This window comes from Sphaerodactylus townsendi, linkage group LG12 (genome assembly GCF_021028975.2).
Source record: "Sphaerodactylus townsendi isolate TG3544 linkage group LG12, MPM_Stown_v2.3, whole genome shotgun sequence".
NCBI classification, from domain to species: Eukaryota; Metazoa; Chordata; class Lepidosauria; order Squamata; family Sphaerodactylidae; genus Sphaerodactylus; species Sphaerodactylus townsendi.
The window spans coordinates 56,065,127-56,079,172 of record NC_059436.1 but is presented as its reverse complement, the minus strand read 5'-3'; the positions used below and the strand labels follow the sequence as shown (position 1 = coordinate 56,079,172).

Sequence of the window (14,046 nt, the reverse complement as noted above, 5' to 3'; positions counted from 1 at the left end):
GGAGGCTGCAGTTGGGCACCCCTTGGCCCCGCCAGGCCCTACCAGGCTGCCTGGGACTGCTGCCGGCTCAGGTTAGTGGGGTGCAGGGGGACGTAGCTACCATGGGGCTTGTGAGGTTGGGACACAGAGGGCGCCATTTCCCCCCACTATGCCTCTGGCTTCAGTCCCCCTCTGCCTTTTGCCCTGGCTTGTCTCGGGAGCCTGCTGAATATTTCTCCCTGCCCCCCCCCCCCAGCTATCTGCCAAGGCATCCTGGTGACTGATGGCTTCAGGGCTTGACTGGCGGGCAGATTGGAAGTGAACTTATGTGGGGAGATTTCTTTTTCTTTTTTTGGTAGTAATAAGTATTTATTGTGCAACTCTATTGTACAGCTCTGGCAATACTCTGCTTAGATGATCCCAATCTTGTTGGCAACATCTAGCGTATCATAATCTGGAGCAAGGCGGACGTAAGCCTTTTTCTCACCATCCGGCCGAATCAGCGTGTTGACCTTGGCCATGTCAGTGTCATACAACTTCTTGACTGCCTGTTGGATCTGGTGCTTGTTTGCTTTCACGTCCACAATGAGGACCAATGTGTTGTTGTCCTCTATCTTCTTCATAGCGGACTCTGTAGTCAGTGGGAACTTAATGATAGCATAGTGGTCCAACTTGTTTCATCTTGGTGCACTCTTCCGCGGATACTTGGGCTGCCTCTGTAACCACAGCGTTTTGGGTCTCTGGAAGGTGGGTGACGTCCTAATCTTCTTCTTGGTGTGACTGTGGACACCTTTCAAGACTGCCTTTTTAGCCTTCAGGGCTTTGGACTTTGCCTCAGTCTTAGCTGGGACAGCCTCCTTCTTGGCTTTTGGCACCATCTTGGGGAGGCAAAAAAAGGAAGACCGCGTATGCCTCCCACGGAGTTATAGCACCCGAATATCGCGAGATTACACACCGTCCTGTGGGGAGATTTCCAGAAGAACACCTGTGAGGTCCTTTTTCTGTTCCACTGTGCACACTCTGCCATCCTTCTAAGTCCCTAGAAAGCAACAGGCTTCAAAGAGTGGAACTCTGTTTAGGAAGGCGCTGATAAACCAGTGCTTTTCAGTTATTCCATAAATCGGCCTAAAGGCCCTTTTTCAAGCCATGGGACTCTGGTCATAGAGGCTGTTTTCTTCAGTAATTTTTTAAAGAAAAAACTTGAGAGGGAGATTTTCACAGAATAGAACATGTTATCTGACACTGGGTGCTGGGTCATCATTTAAAAAGAGTACATCTTTTGAATTAATCTAACAAGACTTCAGGCATTTTAGAATGAATGACTGGTAATTCTGCCTTAATGGAAACATTGGCAAATCTCCAGATGATTCCGTTAAACTTTTCCTTTGCCCAGACATATTTAAACTTGTCTTGAGTTTAGAGTTTGGGTGTTAGTTTTTTGCAAGTTAAAATATAACGGATAAGAAAAACTTAGATTTTTTTTTTGTTCCTGCAAGCTAGGAAATATTATGTTCACTAAGGAAAACTTAATGCAAATATAAACAGGTAACACACATCTGTAAATTATTTTCATGTCCCCAGGGGCAGGGAAAAAACCCTTCTAAATGAAACCAGCAGGCTTATATTTTTGCCCTGACAGCTCAGAGAACAAAAAATTGCCAAAATGTGCAGGCTGAAGACAGTCCCGGCGTGGGAAAGTTGGTTTAGAGAGAAATTTGCCTGAGGCTATTTAAATAAAACCAGCCGCTTTTTACTGGCGAATGCCTGCTCAGTGACGCCCGGTGGCTGGCTGGCTGGCTGGCTGGCTGGCTGGCTGGCTGGCTGCTCCTGGGGCGGCCCCCGTTGCCACCAATGGATCTTCCCTCCATGTCACTTTCGTCACCTTATCATCACAATCAATATTTTCGCTTCCAAACTGTCCGTGGCGCTGATGCTCACCCCCAAAAGTCACCCATCAAGCCCCATCGGAGCTGTTTTTCCTGACTGGGTTTGTTTCTTTATTTCTGCACTCTTTTGCCCGTGGCTGGCTGGTTGAATTCCTCCAAATCAGGGAGTGCTGTATGACACCCCACATGTTTTCTACCTTCCAAGTTTATGAGTCAGCAGATGCCCTCAGGAAGACCCAGGCTTCAAACGGTGTCCAGAAATCAACGGAGAATGAGTGGAATTCTTCCAGTGCGTCTGAGATGTGACCCCTTCTACCTTGGCCAGACAACAACTGCTTTCTGACCACAATGCAGGTTCCAAACAGTCATACAGAGCATAAAATATAACTTGGATATGACCAGGACATGGATTCACGTGGCCAGGCCACACTTCTTCAAGAAGATTCTCAATCAAGGAATACACCTGGACTGGATGTTGTAGCGGCCTCAAGTTGCCTGCTTGGTACTTTAGGGGGATTCCAACCCCATCCAGAATGGGCCTCATTTGGCCATCTCCTTGGCTGGCAACATCTCCCTCTTGCCTGAACGGAGTGTTTCTTGGCCTCCTTCCAGTTCATTAAAGCTCCAGAACAAGGACCTCCGCAGCCTCACCTGAATGTGACAAAATATGTGTCACGTGCATGTTCACAATCTCTCCCCCTGCAATTCCATACAGATATCAAAGAGCATCAGGGACATGATAGAACACTATACTAGGAAAGTCCCCTCCCCCCACTTTCCTCCTAGAAGGTTGGCCAGAAGCTGGCTGATGATCATGGGACTGGAAGTTGCTGCGTGGCCTAGGATAAAGCTGCCCTCCACTTTCTCCCCCACCCCCATAATTTTAAGTACTTTTAAAGAAGTGGTCTTTTAAAATAAACATGATTAACACTTGTTTCCTAGATCAATCTAAGATGGGTCCGAGGGTTGACTTCTCTGGGTTGGGCATTTCCTGGAGATTTAGGGGGTGGAGCCCGAAGAGGGGAGGGTTCAGGGAGGGGAGAGACTTCAGTGGAGTGTAATGCCACAGAGGACACCTTCCAAAGTGGCCATTTTCTCCAGGTGCCCTGATCTCTGCCGCCTGCAGATCAGTTATAATAGTGGGAGATCTCCAGCCACCACCTGGGAGCTGGCAACCTTGGTGGATCCATCTAGTCTAGCATCTTATTTCAAAGAGTGGCCAACCAGAGGTCTCTGTGAACTCAGAAGCAGGGTTACAATGGAGATAGAAACCAGGGATACTCCGTCTCTGCAGACAGACCTTCCGTTTACTATTTGATTTACCCTTGACAGGCCTATTCACGTCTACTCCTTTAAACAAATAGCTTTATTTATTACTAAAGGGCTTGTCGAGCAACTGCACTTTTTTGGACCATACATAGGGCAGACAGTCAATCCCATGTGCCTTGTAGCCCCCGTGTGAATCAGGGGCTTTGTAGTCAGTCCCAGGACACTTGGCAGGTGCTGTGGTGAAACTGGGAAATGTAGGACAGAGTGAGATGCTCTGGTGTTGCAGCACTTTGGGCTCTTAGATGGAAGTATAGACTGGCAACCACCACTTGGCTGGATTGGAGGAGAAGCTGGAAATCACAAAATCATAGAGTTGGAAGGGACCCCAAGGGCCATCAAGTCCAACCCCCTGCCATGCAGGAATACACATTTTAAAAAATCTTGACAGATGGCCATCCAGCCTCTGTTTAAAAACCTTCAAAGAAGGAGACTCCACCACTCTCAGAGGCGATGTATTCCTGTGTTGAACAGCCCTTAATGTCAAGAAGTTCTTCCTAATGTTTAGGTGGGATCTGTCTTCCTGTGCCATGAACTCTTCACTCCTTGTCCTAGTCTCTGGAGCAGTGGCAAACAAGCTTGCTCCCTCTTCAACATGACATCTCTTCAAGTATTTAAACATGGCTATCCTGTCACCCCTTAACCTTCTCTTCTCCAGACTTACAATTCCTAACTCCCTAAATCTCTTCACGGGGCATGGAGTCCAGACCTTTTACCATTTTGGTTGCCCTCCACTGGACTCAGCTTGTCAATATCCTTTTTGAATTGTGGTGCCCAGAACAGTATTCCAGGTGAGGTCTGACCAATGCAGAATAGAGTGGTACTATTACATCCTTCGATCTAGACACTATACTCCTATTGATACATCTCAGAATTGCATTTGCTTTCTTGGCTGCTGCATCACACTTCTGACTCATGTTCAGTTTATGGTCTTCTAAGACTCCCAGATCCCTTTTGCATGTAGTGTTGTCAAGCCAGGTGGCACCCATCCTATATCTGTGCATTTTATTTTTTTCTGCCTAAGTGTAGTATCTTATATTTATCTCTGCTGGAATTCATTTTGTTAGTTTTGGCGCAGCTCTCTAATCTGTCCAGGTCATTTTAAATTCTGACTCTGTCCTCTGGACTACCCCTCCTAATTTGGTGTCATCTGCAAATTTGATTAGCATGTCCTCTATTCCATCATCCAAGTCGTTGATAAAAATAGTGAATAGCACTGGGCCCAGGACAGAACCCTGTGGCACCCCACTAGTCACTTCTCTCCAGGATGAAGATGAGCCATTGATGAGCACCCTTTGAGTTCGGTCAGTCATCCAATTACAAGCCCATTTAATAGTAGCCTTGTGTAGCTCACATTTCACAAGCTTACTTGCAAGAATATTATTAGGCACCTTGTCAAAAGCGTTACTAAAATCAAGGTATGCTACGTCCCTTCATCTACCAAGCTTATCACGCTATCAAAAAAAGAGATAAGATTAGCCTGGCATGACTTGTTTTTCAGAAACCCATGCTGACTTTTTGTGATCACAGTATTTCCTTCTAAGTGCTGGCAGACCGCCTTTTTAATGATCTGCTCCAGAATCTTCCCTGGTATCGGTCAGGCTGACTGGACAGTAATTATTAGGGTCCTCCTTTCCCCCCTTTTTGAAGATGAGGATAACATTAGCCCTCCTCCAGTCCACTGGGACTTCTCCTGTTCTCCAGGAGTTCTCAAAGATCTTTTAATACCCTGGGATGTATCTTATCAGGCCCTGGAGATTTGAATTCGTTTAAAGTAGCCAGGTACTCCTGCACTACCTGTTTATTTATTCTGTGATGAATTTCTCCTACTGTATCTTCTGTTTCATTTTCCCCTGGATGAGCACTGTTTCCTTTTTGGGAAAAGACGGAGGCAAAGAAGGTATTGAGTAGTTCTGCCATTATTATTATTATTATTATTATTATTATTATTATTATTATTATTATTATTATTATTATTATTATTATTATTATACTGCCCTATCCCCGAAGGGGATTTTGCCATCCCCTCCATGCAGTGACTCTAACCTATCTTTTTTCTTCCTTTCGCTATGGATATAACCAAAAAAGCCTTTTTTGTTGTTTTTAACCTCTCTGGCAAGCCTCAGCTCATTGTGAGCTTTAGCTTTTCTGACTTTCTCCCTACACAGTCTGGTTATTTGTTTGAATTCCTCTTTGGTGATTTCCCCCCTTTTCCATTTCTTGTACATGTCCTTGTTAAATCTTAGCTCAGTGGAAAGTTCTTTAGACAGCCATCCTGGTTTCCTTAGACACCTCCCTTTTTCCTTCTCATTTGAATTGTTTGAAATTCTGCCCTCAAGATCTCACTTTTAAGAAGCTTACAATATAGTATGCACAAAAACATTTGTTAAAACTACGAAGACTGAAATGCAGCCTACACCTTAAAAAGGACCATTGTTAATCACTTACAATTGTATAATCAACAGTGTTGAAGATGTAACAGTTCGTACTGATTTTTAAGGTGCAGCCTGTATTTCAGGCCTCGTGATTTTAACAATAGTTTTTGTGTACACTATGGAATAAATATAATTATTTTATTTTATTATATTTTATTATATTTTACAGTTTTCAGCTCAGCGTTTGAAGTTCTCTGTGTTGTGGTTGAGTCCTGTCCCCCCTCCCCCCCCCACTTTTTTTTGGTGTTGGAAAGAAAGAATGCTCCAGAATTGATCCTCGACTGCAATTTGCTGTATAGAATTTGTCGGTCCCTGACTGTAATTTTCTGGTCTTTGACTGTAATAAAGTGAAAGAAAAGTGAATGCTCCAGAAATGAATCTGGAATCTTGAATGCCGAGGAATCTAAGGCTACCAGAAGGTGATGGCTCTGGTGGGTTTTCAGAAAAGGTAGGTGATTTATGAAGAGAAAATCCACAGGTAGGTTTAGCTATTGTCGTTAAATAGTACCTCCATGTTCAGGGGCAGTGCCCCTTTGATTACCAAGTTCTGGTATTGTTACCACACTACCCAGGTAACTTTAATGTGTTCAGTGTGATTTCAGCTCTCGGTAGCGCGGAGGAACAGAAATCGGGACCCAACACAGTGAGTATAGTAAACAAATAAAGATTCTTTATTTGCGATGCTGACCTAGGTGTCAGCACCTTCATTCCACAGCAACTGTGCTGCATAGCAGCTTTACAAGGCATTTTAAACACTTTCTCCCGCCAGGAAAACCGGGAGACCGCAGTACAACCCACCACCATTCATTAACAAAAGAAGAACCAATCACATTCCAGAGGGCAGTCCCTTCTTGAATTTCGCGGTGGATTCAGAACGAGGCGTGATGTAGGCGCGGTCAAATCCAAGGCCGGAAAAACACAAAGGATTTACTGGGTGATGAGATCAGGAAACAAAATCTAAGGGTGCAGCACCCCTTATCTGCTGGGTGATGAGATTAAGGCAAACTGATGTCCATCTTCCGGGGTTTCCTTTGTCACAAGCCGGGTCTCAGTTTTGTGAATGAAAAGGACATACCAAGGTGGGGCAGGGCTGGGCACAGAACAAATCCTATCTTCTATCTAATACAGCAACTATTTCTATCCAAACTACAGAAAAATAAAATAAAGTTTCATTTTATTTGGAAACAAAGATCAGAAATGGATTTCTTTGTTTCGGACACAGCTATCAGTATGACACAGTGGGGAAGGCACCTTCATGATCTTCAGCATCTGGCTGCTCACTGTTGGGGACTGAATGCTGGACGAGGCAACACTACTTTGGCCTGAGCCAAGAACGCAATTTTTATGCTCTCGCAACTACTACTGAAAGGTCAGAGAAAAATGCTGTTCAAAATTTATGTGTATTCCAATATTTTAAAGGTCTGATTTTCATGTTTTGTGTGGTAAAATTAAGAGTTGTAAAACTTAGATCTTGCAAATTAAACTGAGCTTTTAGAGGTACAGTCAGAGAATTGCAGGAGTAAGAGGATGAGTGCTCCCTCCCTTCAGCCTCTCCCCCACCGCTGGGCCCACCTGAGGCTGGGCCTTGGCTGAGGGGGCAGCTTTGTCCCAAAGTACACCAGGGAAAAACTGGCTGGCGGCTGGTCTCCCAGCTTCCACCAGGGGAAAAAAAAATACTTTGCGATGACTGCTGTGTGAAGGGACTGACTAGGAAAGAGTTTTCCACCCCCTCCTGACCTTGGCTGGACAGAAGCCAAGCATAACAGCCAACTCCTTCTCCTCCCTTCCTTCCCAAGCAGCCCACATTATCAAACTGTCTGAACTGCGGAATCCGAATCATGGAGCTGAGGGCCCTGAGCAGACAAAGGGGAAAACAAAAGGAAAGGACAGAAGGCCACGCCACTCTCCTCCTCCCCCCAAACACCTCTCTCCCTCACCCGCCAGGCCCGCCAGGACAGCCAGCCACAGGATCCTATCATGTTAATGTCAGGCTTCAGTCTTGGCCAGGTGCCCCAACCAAGAGTAAGGTGCCCTTGAGCATGTAAAGAGTGATATTTTGTTCCTTTGAGTAACCATGTTTTCCTGTACTTAAAAGATTTTGCACCTCTCCTTTCTGTTATTTCTGTAAATCTACAAGGCAGCTGATAAATCCCAGATTTCAAAAGGGCATCTCAGGCAAACATAACCTAGACAAGGCTAACTAACTGACCAGGTAATCAACAGACTAGACAATGATGGGTGCCAAAAACTGAGAGGAAGAGCAGCAGCAGGTAAATTTGCTGATGGGGATGGGGAATTGCAGGATGTGAGGGCTTCTAATTTTGGAACTTGTGAGCCACAATAGCATTCATGGTCCTTGCCAATGGAGATGCCAGAGGGCAGCGGGAGGGCTGTTCCCCATCTCCGAGCCAATGCCTGAACGGAAGCTTTTGCAAGTGGTCCCAGTGACTTTTGAAAACATTTGGAAATGGATGACTGCAGATAAGCAAGTCCCTTTGCCAGAGATGCAAAAGGACCCCAGGAGAGTTGCAGACAGGGCAGTCAAGCTCCCAGTCGGGTGGAGGATCCCCTGCCCCAGGCTGCGTGGCCATCTGCTGCTCCAAGTGGGAAATTTAAAAAAAACACACCAGAATCACCTGCATGATGATGTCACTTCCAGTGAAAACCCGGAAGCAGCAATAGCTCTAGGAATCATGAAAACCATGCTATTCCAGCAATTCCTAGAGCTACCACCATTGCTTCCAGACCCTTCAAGGAGCAGTCCTTGCCAGGGTGGGAGCTAGGGTGGATCTTTCTGCACCTTCTCCATAGTTATTTATTTTTATTCACAAAATATTTATCCACATAGTTGCCACATGCTTGTCCAGCAGTAGACCTGGGTGCAAGAGCACCCCCAGATGATGCGCCTGTTCCTTCCAGGGAAGTAAAATCCCGCTGGGGGGTGGGGGGATGGCGCCCAGGGCAACACCTGTCCTGGGCACTCCCCCCTGCACCCCACTTACCTTAGCCCAGGGGTCTGCAACCTGCTGCTCTCCAGATATTCATGGACTACAAATCACATCAGCCCCTGCCAGCATGGCCTTAGCCAGTGGCGGTGGTCTTGGGCAGCCTGGTGGGGCCGGGCCAAGGGGCATGCTGTGGGCCCGGGGCAATTTTGCACCCCCACTGACTAAATGGCAGCGACCAGGGACATGTTACCCCACATGTCCCCGTGGCCGGTACGCCCCTGTGTAGACCTGAGAGTTTCCTCTGTGATGGTGGATATATTTATGACTCGCTCTTTTTATTGCTGTTTGCTGAAAAAAAGATTGGATGAAGAAGGGTGGAGGCATGAATGTCTTCTTGTTTATGCTACATTACAATGAAGGTTGTATTTAATTTTGTTATTTATTATTTTGATTTTTATACCCAATCCATAGGGCTCTGGTGATTATGCATACTATAAAACATAATTAAAACACCAATTAAAACAATTTAAGGCAGCGATAATAACAAAGTCCAGCAACCTAATTTTTAAAACCACTCCCTAGGAGGAGGCAGCGAGACCCATTTTGTTGGAAGACAGGAAGCCATCGGCTAGTCCCTCCAAAGGCCCAGCGGAACAACTCCCGTCTTGCAGGCCCTCTGGAGCTGCAAGGTCGCAAGTCGGACAGTGGAGGGAAGGGAGTGTTCCACCAGGCGGGGCCAGGGCGATGAAAGTCCTGGCCAGGCCAGCCATCATCGGCCAGGGACCGCGACGGGTGGCCTCCAGCGAGCGGAAGGCGCGTGGTGGGGACATATGGGGAGTGATGCGGTCCTGAAGGTGCGAGGGTCCCAGGCAGCGTGGAGGCCTTGAAGAGTCTGCCACCAGCATGAAAATGATTCGGAACTCCACGGGGAGCCAGTGCAGGACTGGTAGGACAAACTGAATATGGTCCCAGCTAGGCTGCCCGTAAGCAAACGCGCTGCTGCATGCTAGACCAGTTTAGTCTCCGGATCAGCGCAAAGAACCAGGCCAGCGTAGAAGCGAGTTACAATAGTCCAATCTAGGTGACCCGTTTGCATGGATCACAGTGGCTAGGTCGGCAGTGAGGAGAGTTTATTTATTTATTTATTTTATTTATTATTTAGATTTTTATACCCAATCCATGAGAGCTCTGGTGATTAGTGTACAATATATAAACATAATTAAAACACCAATTTAAAACAATTTAGGGCAGCGATAATAACAAGAGAGGCGTCCAGCAACCTAATTTTACAAAAGTACTCCCTAGGAGGAGGCAATGAGACCCATTTTGTTGGAAGACAGAGCGCCATCAGCCCGGCTAGTCCCTCCAAAGACCCCGGCGGAACAACTCCCGTCTTACAGGCCCTCTGGAACTCACCCAAGGTCCCATGGGGCCGGACAGTGGAGGGAAGGGAGTGTTCCACCAGGCGGAGCCAGGGCAGTGAGATCCCTAGCCAGCGTGGAGGCCAGGCCCATCGCTCCAGGCCAGGGACCACCAGCAGATTAGCCTCCAGCCCGAGCGGAAGGCAGCGTAAAGGGACATATAGGGAGTGATCACGGTCTTCCGAAGGTACGAGGGTCCCAGGCAGTATTAAGGCCTTGAAGAGTCTGCCACCTGTACAGCAATGATTGAGGAACTCCACGGGGAGCCAATTACGGCTTCAGCGTGGGACAAACTGGATATAGTCCCAGCTAGGCTGCCCATTAAACAAACGCAGCTGCTGCATGCTGGACCAGTTTAAGTCTCCGGATCAAGCGCAAGGGCAGGCCCGCGTAGAGCGAGTTACAATAGTCCAATCTGGAGGTGACCGTTGCATGGATCACAGTGGCTAGGTCCGCTTGGGAGAGGTTCATTTCAGAGCATTGGGTTACTTTTACAGTCTAAAATTTCCAACCCAAAACAAGATGCAGAATGAAAACTTGTCCAGCAGAAGCCAAATAATTGCCTGGAGAGCTTGTCATAATCGCTGCTGATATACTTTACAGCATGAATGTGCTGTTAAAAAAAATAAAAGACCTACAGACAGGTGGGGAGAAAACAGAGTCCAAGACAAGGCTTTGTTCTTCATCATCAGGATGGAATGTGGACTATGGGTTGAGCCAAGGATAAAAGAATGTCCCAAATGTGTGTGACTTAAGATCATGCAAGGAAGGCTTCTCAAGAGCAGGGCCTATTTTTCTCCCAGGTTCAAAGCAGGCGCACTTTGTCCCTTGCACCTCGCTACCAATGGCGAGCAAGTTGGCTCGCTTGTTTGTAACTCATGTCTACCAGCTCCATGCTGCTCCTGCTAAGATAGTATCAGACCGCGGCGGGCAGTTCATTTTGCAGTTCTGGCGGCACTTTCTGAAGCTGCTGGGTACGGAACAAGCTCTTTCCTCAGCATTTCACGCAGCTACCGACGGTCAGAGCGAACGCACGAACGCGACTCTTGAACAGTATCTACGGTGTTGCATTAATTTTCAGCAGGACAATTGGGTTGACCTGCTGCCTTTTGCTGAATTTGCCTATAATAATGCGGTGCATAGCAGCATGGGGAAAAACCTCTTTGAGGTCGTTTTGGGACAATCGGGAGAATCCGCCCCAAAACAGCATCACTTTCAATGTTGTTTTAACTGGAGACCCCAGATTCTTCCTTTAAGATGGATTTAAAAGGAGAATCTGGGCTTCCTAATTTAAACACCATTTAAAGTGATGCTGTTTGGGGGTGGATTCCAGCACCACAGCAGCCACCCATGGGGGAGGGGGAGCAAACCTCAGATTTTGCATCGGGCTCCATTTTCCCTAGGTAACCCTTTGCCTGGAGGAGAGGGAGAAGGAACTGCCAGCTGCCAGTGGGTGGGTGGGTGGGCCGGGGGGCAGGGAAGTCTGCCATCCCTTGCCTCGGAGAGCTGCTTTTATAAGCACTGGGGCTGAGGGCGTGGCTTGAGGAGGCATGGCCATGGCCCCAGGGTGGGTGGGGGGCATGGCCTTGCCCTCAGAACCCTCCCATAAAAATCTATACTTACGTCACTGCACAAAACACTTGTGCACATCAACGATAACTGGGCTGCGGATGCCACACGTCTGCTGTCTTCTCCACAATGCACGCACCATTAGAAGGCATCTACAAAAGATTCGGAGAACGTGTGGTGTTTCATCATGCACTTCAAAAACAACTTCTCTTGTGGCAGTGGTTACCAATGGTTGTTATAAACTATCAGGGAAAGCTGAGCACGTCTGTACATCTGCTGAGGCTCCCTCAAATATGGCACCACTTCATGTTGCAGAGGATGCTGGGCATGAGCTTATGCAATGAGTGGGGTTAGTCAGCCATGACAGGCCACACCCTAACCTGCTGAGGCCTGAGTGTGCACAAGTGGACCCCCCACCCCACCCCCCCACCTCCCGTGCACTCTGCTGCAGCCGTGCATTTCAGGGAAGCATCGTCTTCTGACGGGGGATCTTTTGAGTCAGTTGGAAAGCCAACAGCAGAAAAAACAGCCAAGGGGTCCTGGGGCCTCTGCTGCCGACCTCCTGTTCAAAAGAATGTCTGGAGCTGCAGGAGCCGAAGGATGCCAGGAATCATCCCAGCTATTGTGATAAAGCAGGCATACAAATGGGGAGGCTGTCGAGGGGCTGGGCAAACAGAGCCAGCCGTCCCCTCATGTCTCTGTGGGTGGCTTCATTTTGATAGGTGAGGACGAGCCAGGAATGACCACGTTTTAGGATGGAACCACACCTACTCTCCCTTGAGCATCTTTTGGGGAAGGGAAGGACAAGGGATAGATAATTCCTTCTCCTTTTATTAAGTCCTCTGGTTGTTTTGGTGTGTAGGCAGGCTATGTAAACCAACTTGAAGACAGAATACCCAACCTGCTCTTGGAGCTCCTGACCGCAAGAAGGATAAGGCTTTAGGAATACTGAAACATTAGGGCCAGCATCTGAGGTAAGCACATCTCCTGCCAGGGGCACTTGTGACTCTGGCTAGTCTCTCGCATGCTGGAAAGATGATGGTTCCACTCCTTTTGGCCTCCCAGGTCACAGATCAGGATTTGCAGTGCCCAGGCCATACCCAATATGAGCAGGTGGACAGCTGGAAAAGCTCTGGCTCCTGTACCTGAGATTTATCAACTCATTCTGTTTATCCTTTGGACACATGATGGGAAGGAGGTTCTTGGGAGATTGCACCAGGACTTCAACAACTGTCACCCCAATATCACCATGACCAGGGATCTCTTTATAACGTCTCTCCCCCTCCCAAACGCCCTACTGAAACTAAATGTTATAAATATAAAAACATCAGGCAAGCGGATGTCCACTTGACAGCATCACACAATTGCAACAAATGCGTGCTGAATAAATTTGGTAGGAGTCCTTGTGGAGTCATTAGACTGCTGTTTTTATTTTTAACACAACTCTGGAGAGAGAAGAGAATGCCTTTCCCACTTTTCCTAGCTGGAAGAAGGAGGCTCAACCATCTGAACGTGGGATGGCTGAGGATGGCGGGGTCCTCCTGCTCCCGGGAGAAAGGGGAGGGCAAGGGGGGTGGGCTTCTTGGCCCTGGGGCCTTGTATTTCCATCTGACTCTTGCCCTCCTGACAAGATTACAGCTGTTGACCAGGAGGTGAGAAGGGAGGCTGTGTAATCTGATTACCTCACAGCAGCATTTCCTGGTGCCTCTGGATGGGGAAAATGTCGGGAGGGGGCCAGGCTCTGAACTAGCCTTGGCTGCATAAGCCACCAAGAAGGATTTGCCAGTGACTCTTGAGGAACATTAAAGATTCTCCAGCTTGGGCTGGCATGAGCTTTCCGAGGCCTGACCCAATTCCAGCAGCTGCATCAGAGGAAGATTTCTCATGCTGACCACATGCCTTTCATCTTCCACTTGCCAGAGGCCCTGGTGTGTGGGTCACTTACAGCCTCTCTTCTGGAAAAGCATTTGGAAGGTCTCTTAGAGCTTTGCAGTTTCTCCCGGAAGCTTCTCCACTGCTCATATGAATGGGAGCTGGAACACACAACACTTAAGCAGGGGGGAAGACAGATCCAGCATCAATTATTTGCCAGGGCAGCAGAGTGTGGCCTCTGTATTATACCAAAGTTATTAGAGATCCCTGATTGGCCGGTGTCAGGAGCAGATTGCTGCACTCGGTGGACCTGCCTTGGTCTAATTCAGCGATGCTCTACTTATGTGGGATTACATGAATTCATGACTTACAATAGTGGGGGAGGGAAGGCAACATGGTGTAGCTCAGTATTGGAAGCTAAACGGGTGAATACTTGGAAGGGAGACTATCAAGGAAGACTGCAGAGGAAGGCAGCGAGAAAACCACCTCTTCTCTTCACTTGCTTTGAAAGCCCTTTGCTTTCAAGTGGCTTTGACTCGACAGCACTTTACTCACACAATAGCTAAAGGGAGCCTTCAAGTTCAGAGGCAGTCTATCTCTGAATGCCAGG

General features: G+C 47.6%; 1 protein-coding gene across 1 annotated transcript; it reads right to left on the bottom strand.

Moving 5' to 3' along the window:
- Positions 1-326: 326 nt before the first annotated feature.
- Positions 327-888, bottom strand: LOC125441422 (60S ribosomal protein L23a-like). The gene is given in 1 exon segment (XM_048511964.1): positions 327-888. A coding segment is annotated over 1 exon segment (468 nt). The 5' UTR covers positions 858-888; the 3' UTR covers positions 327-389.
- Positions 889-14,046: the final 13,158 nt, after the last annotated feature.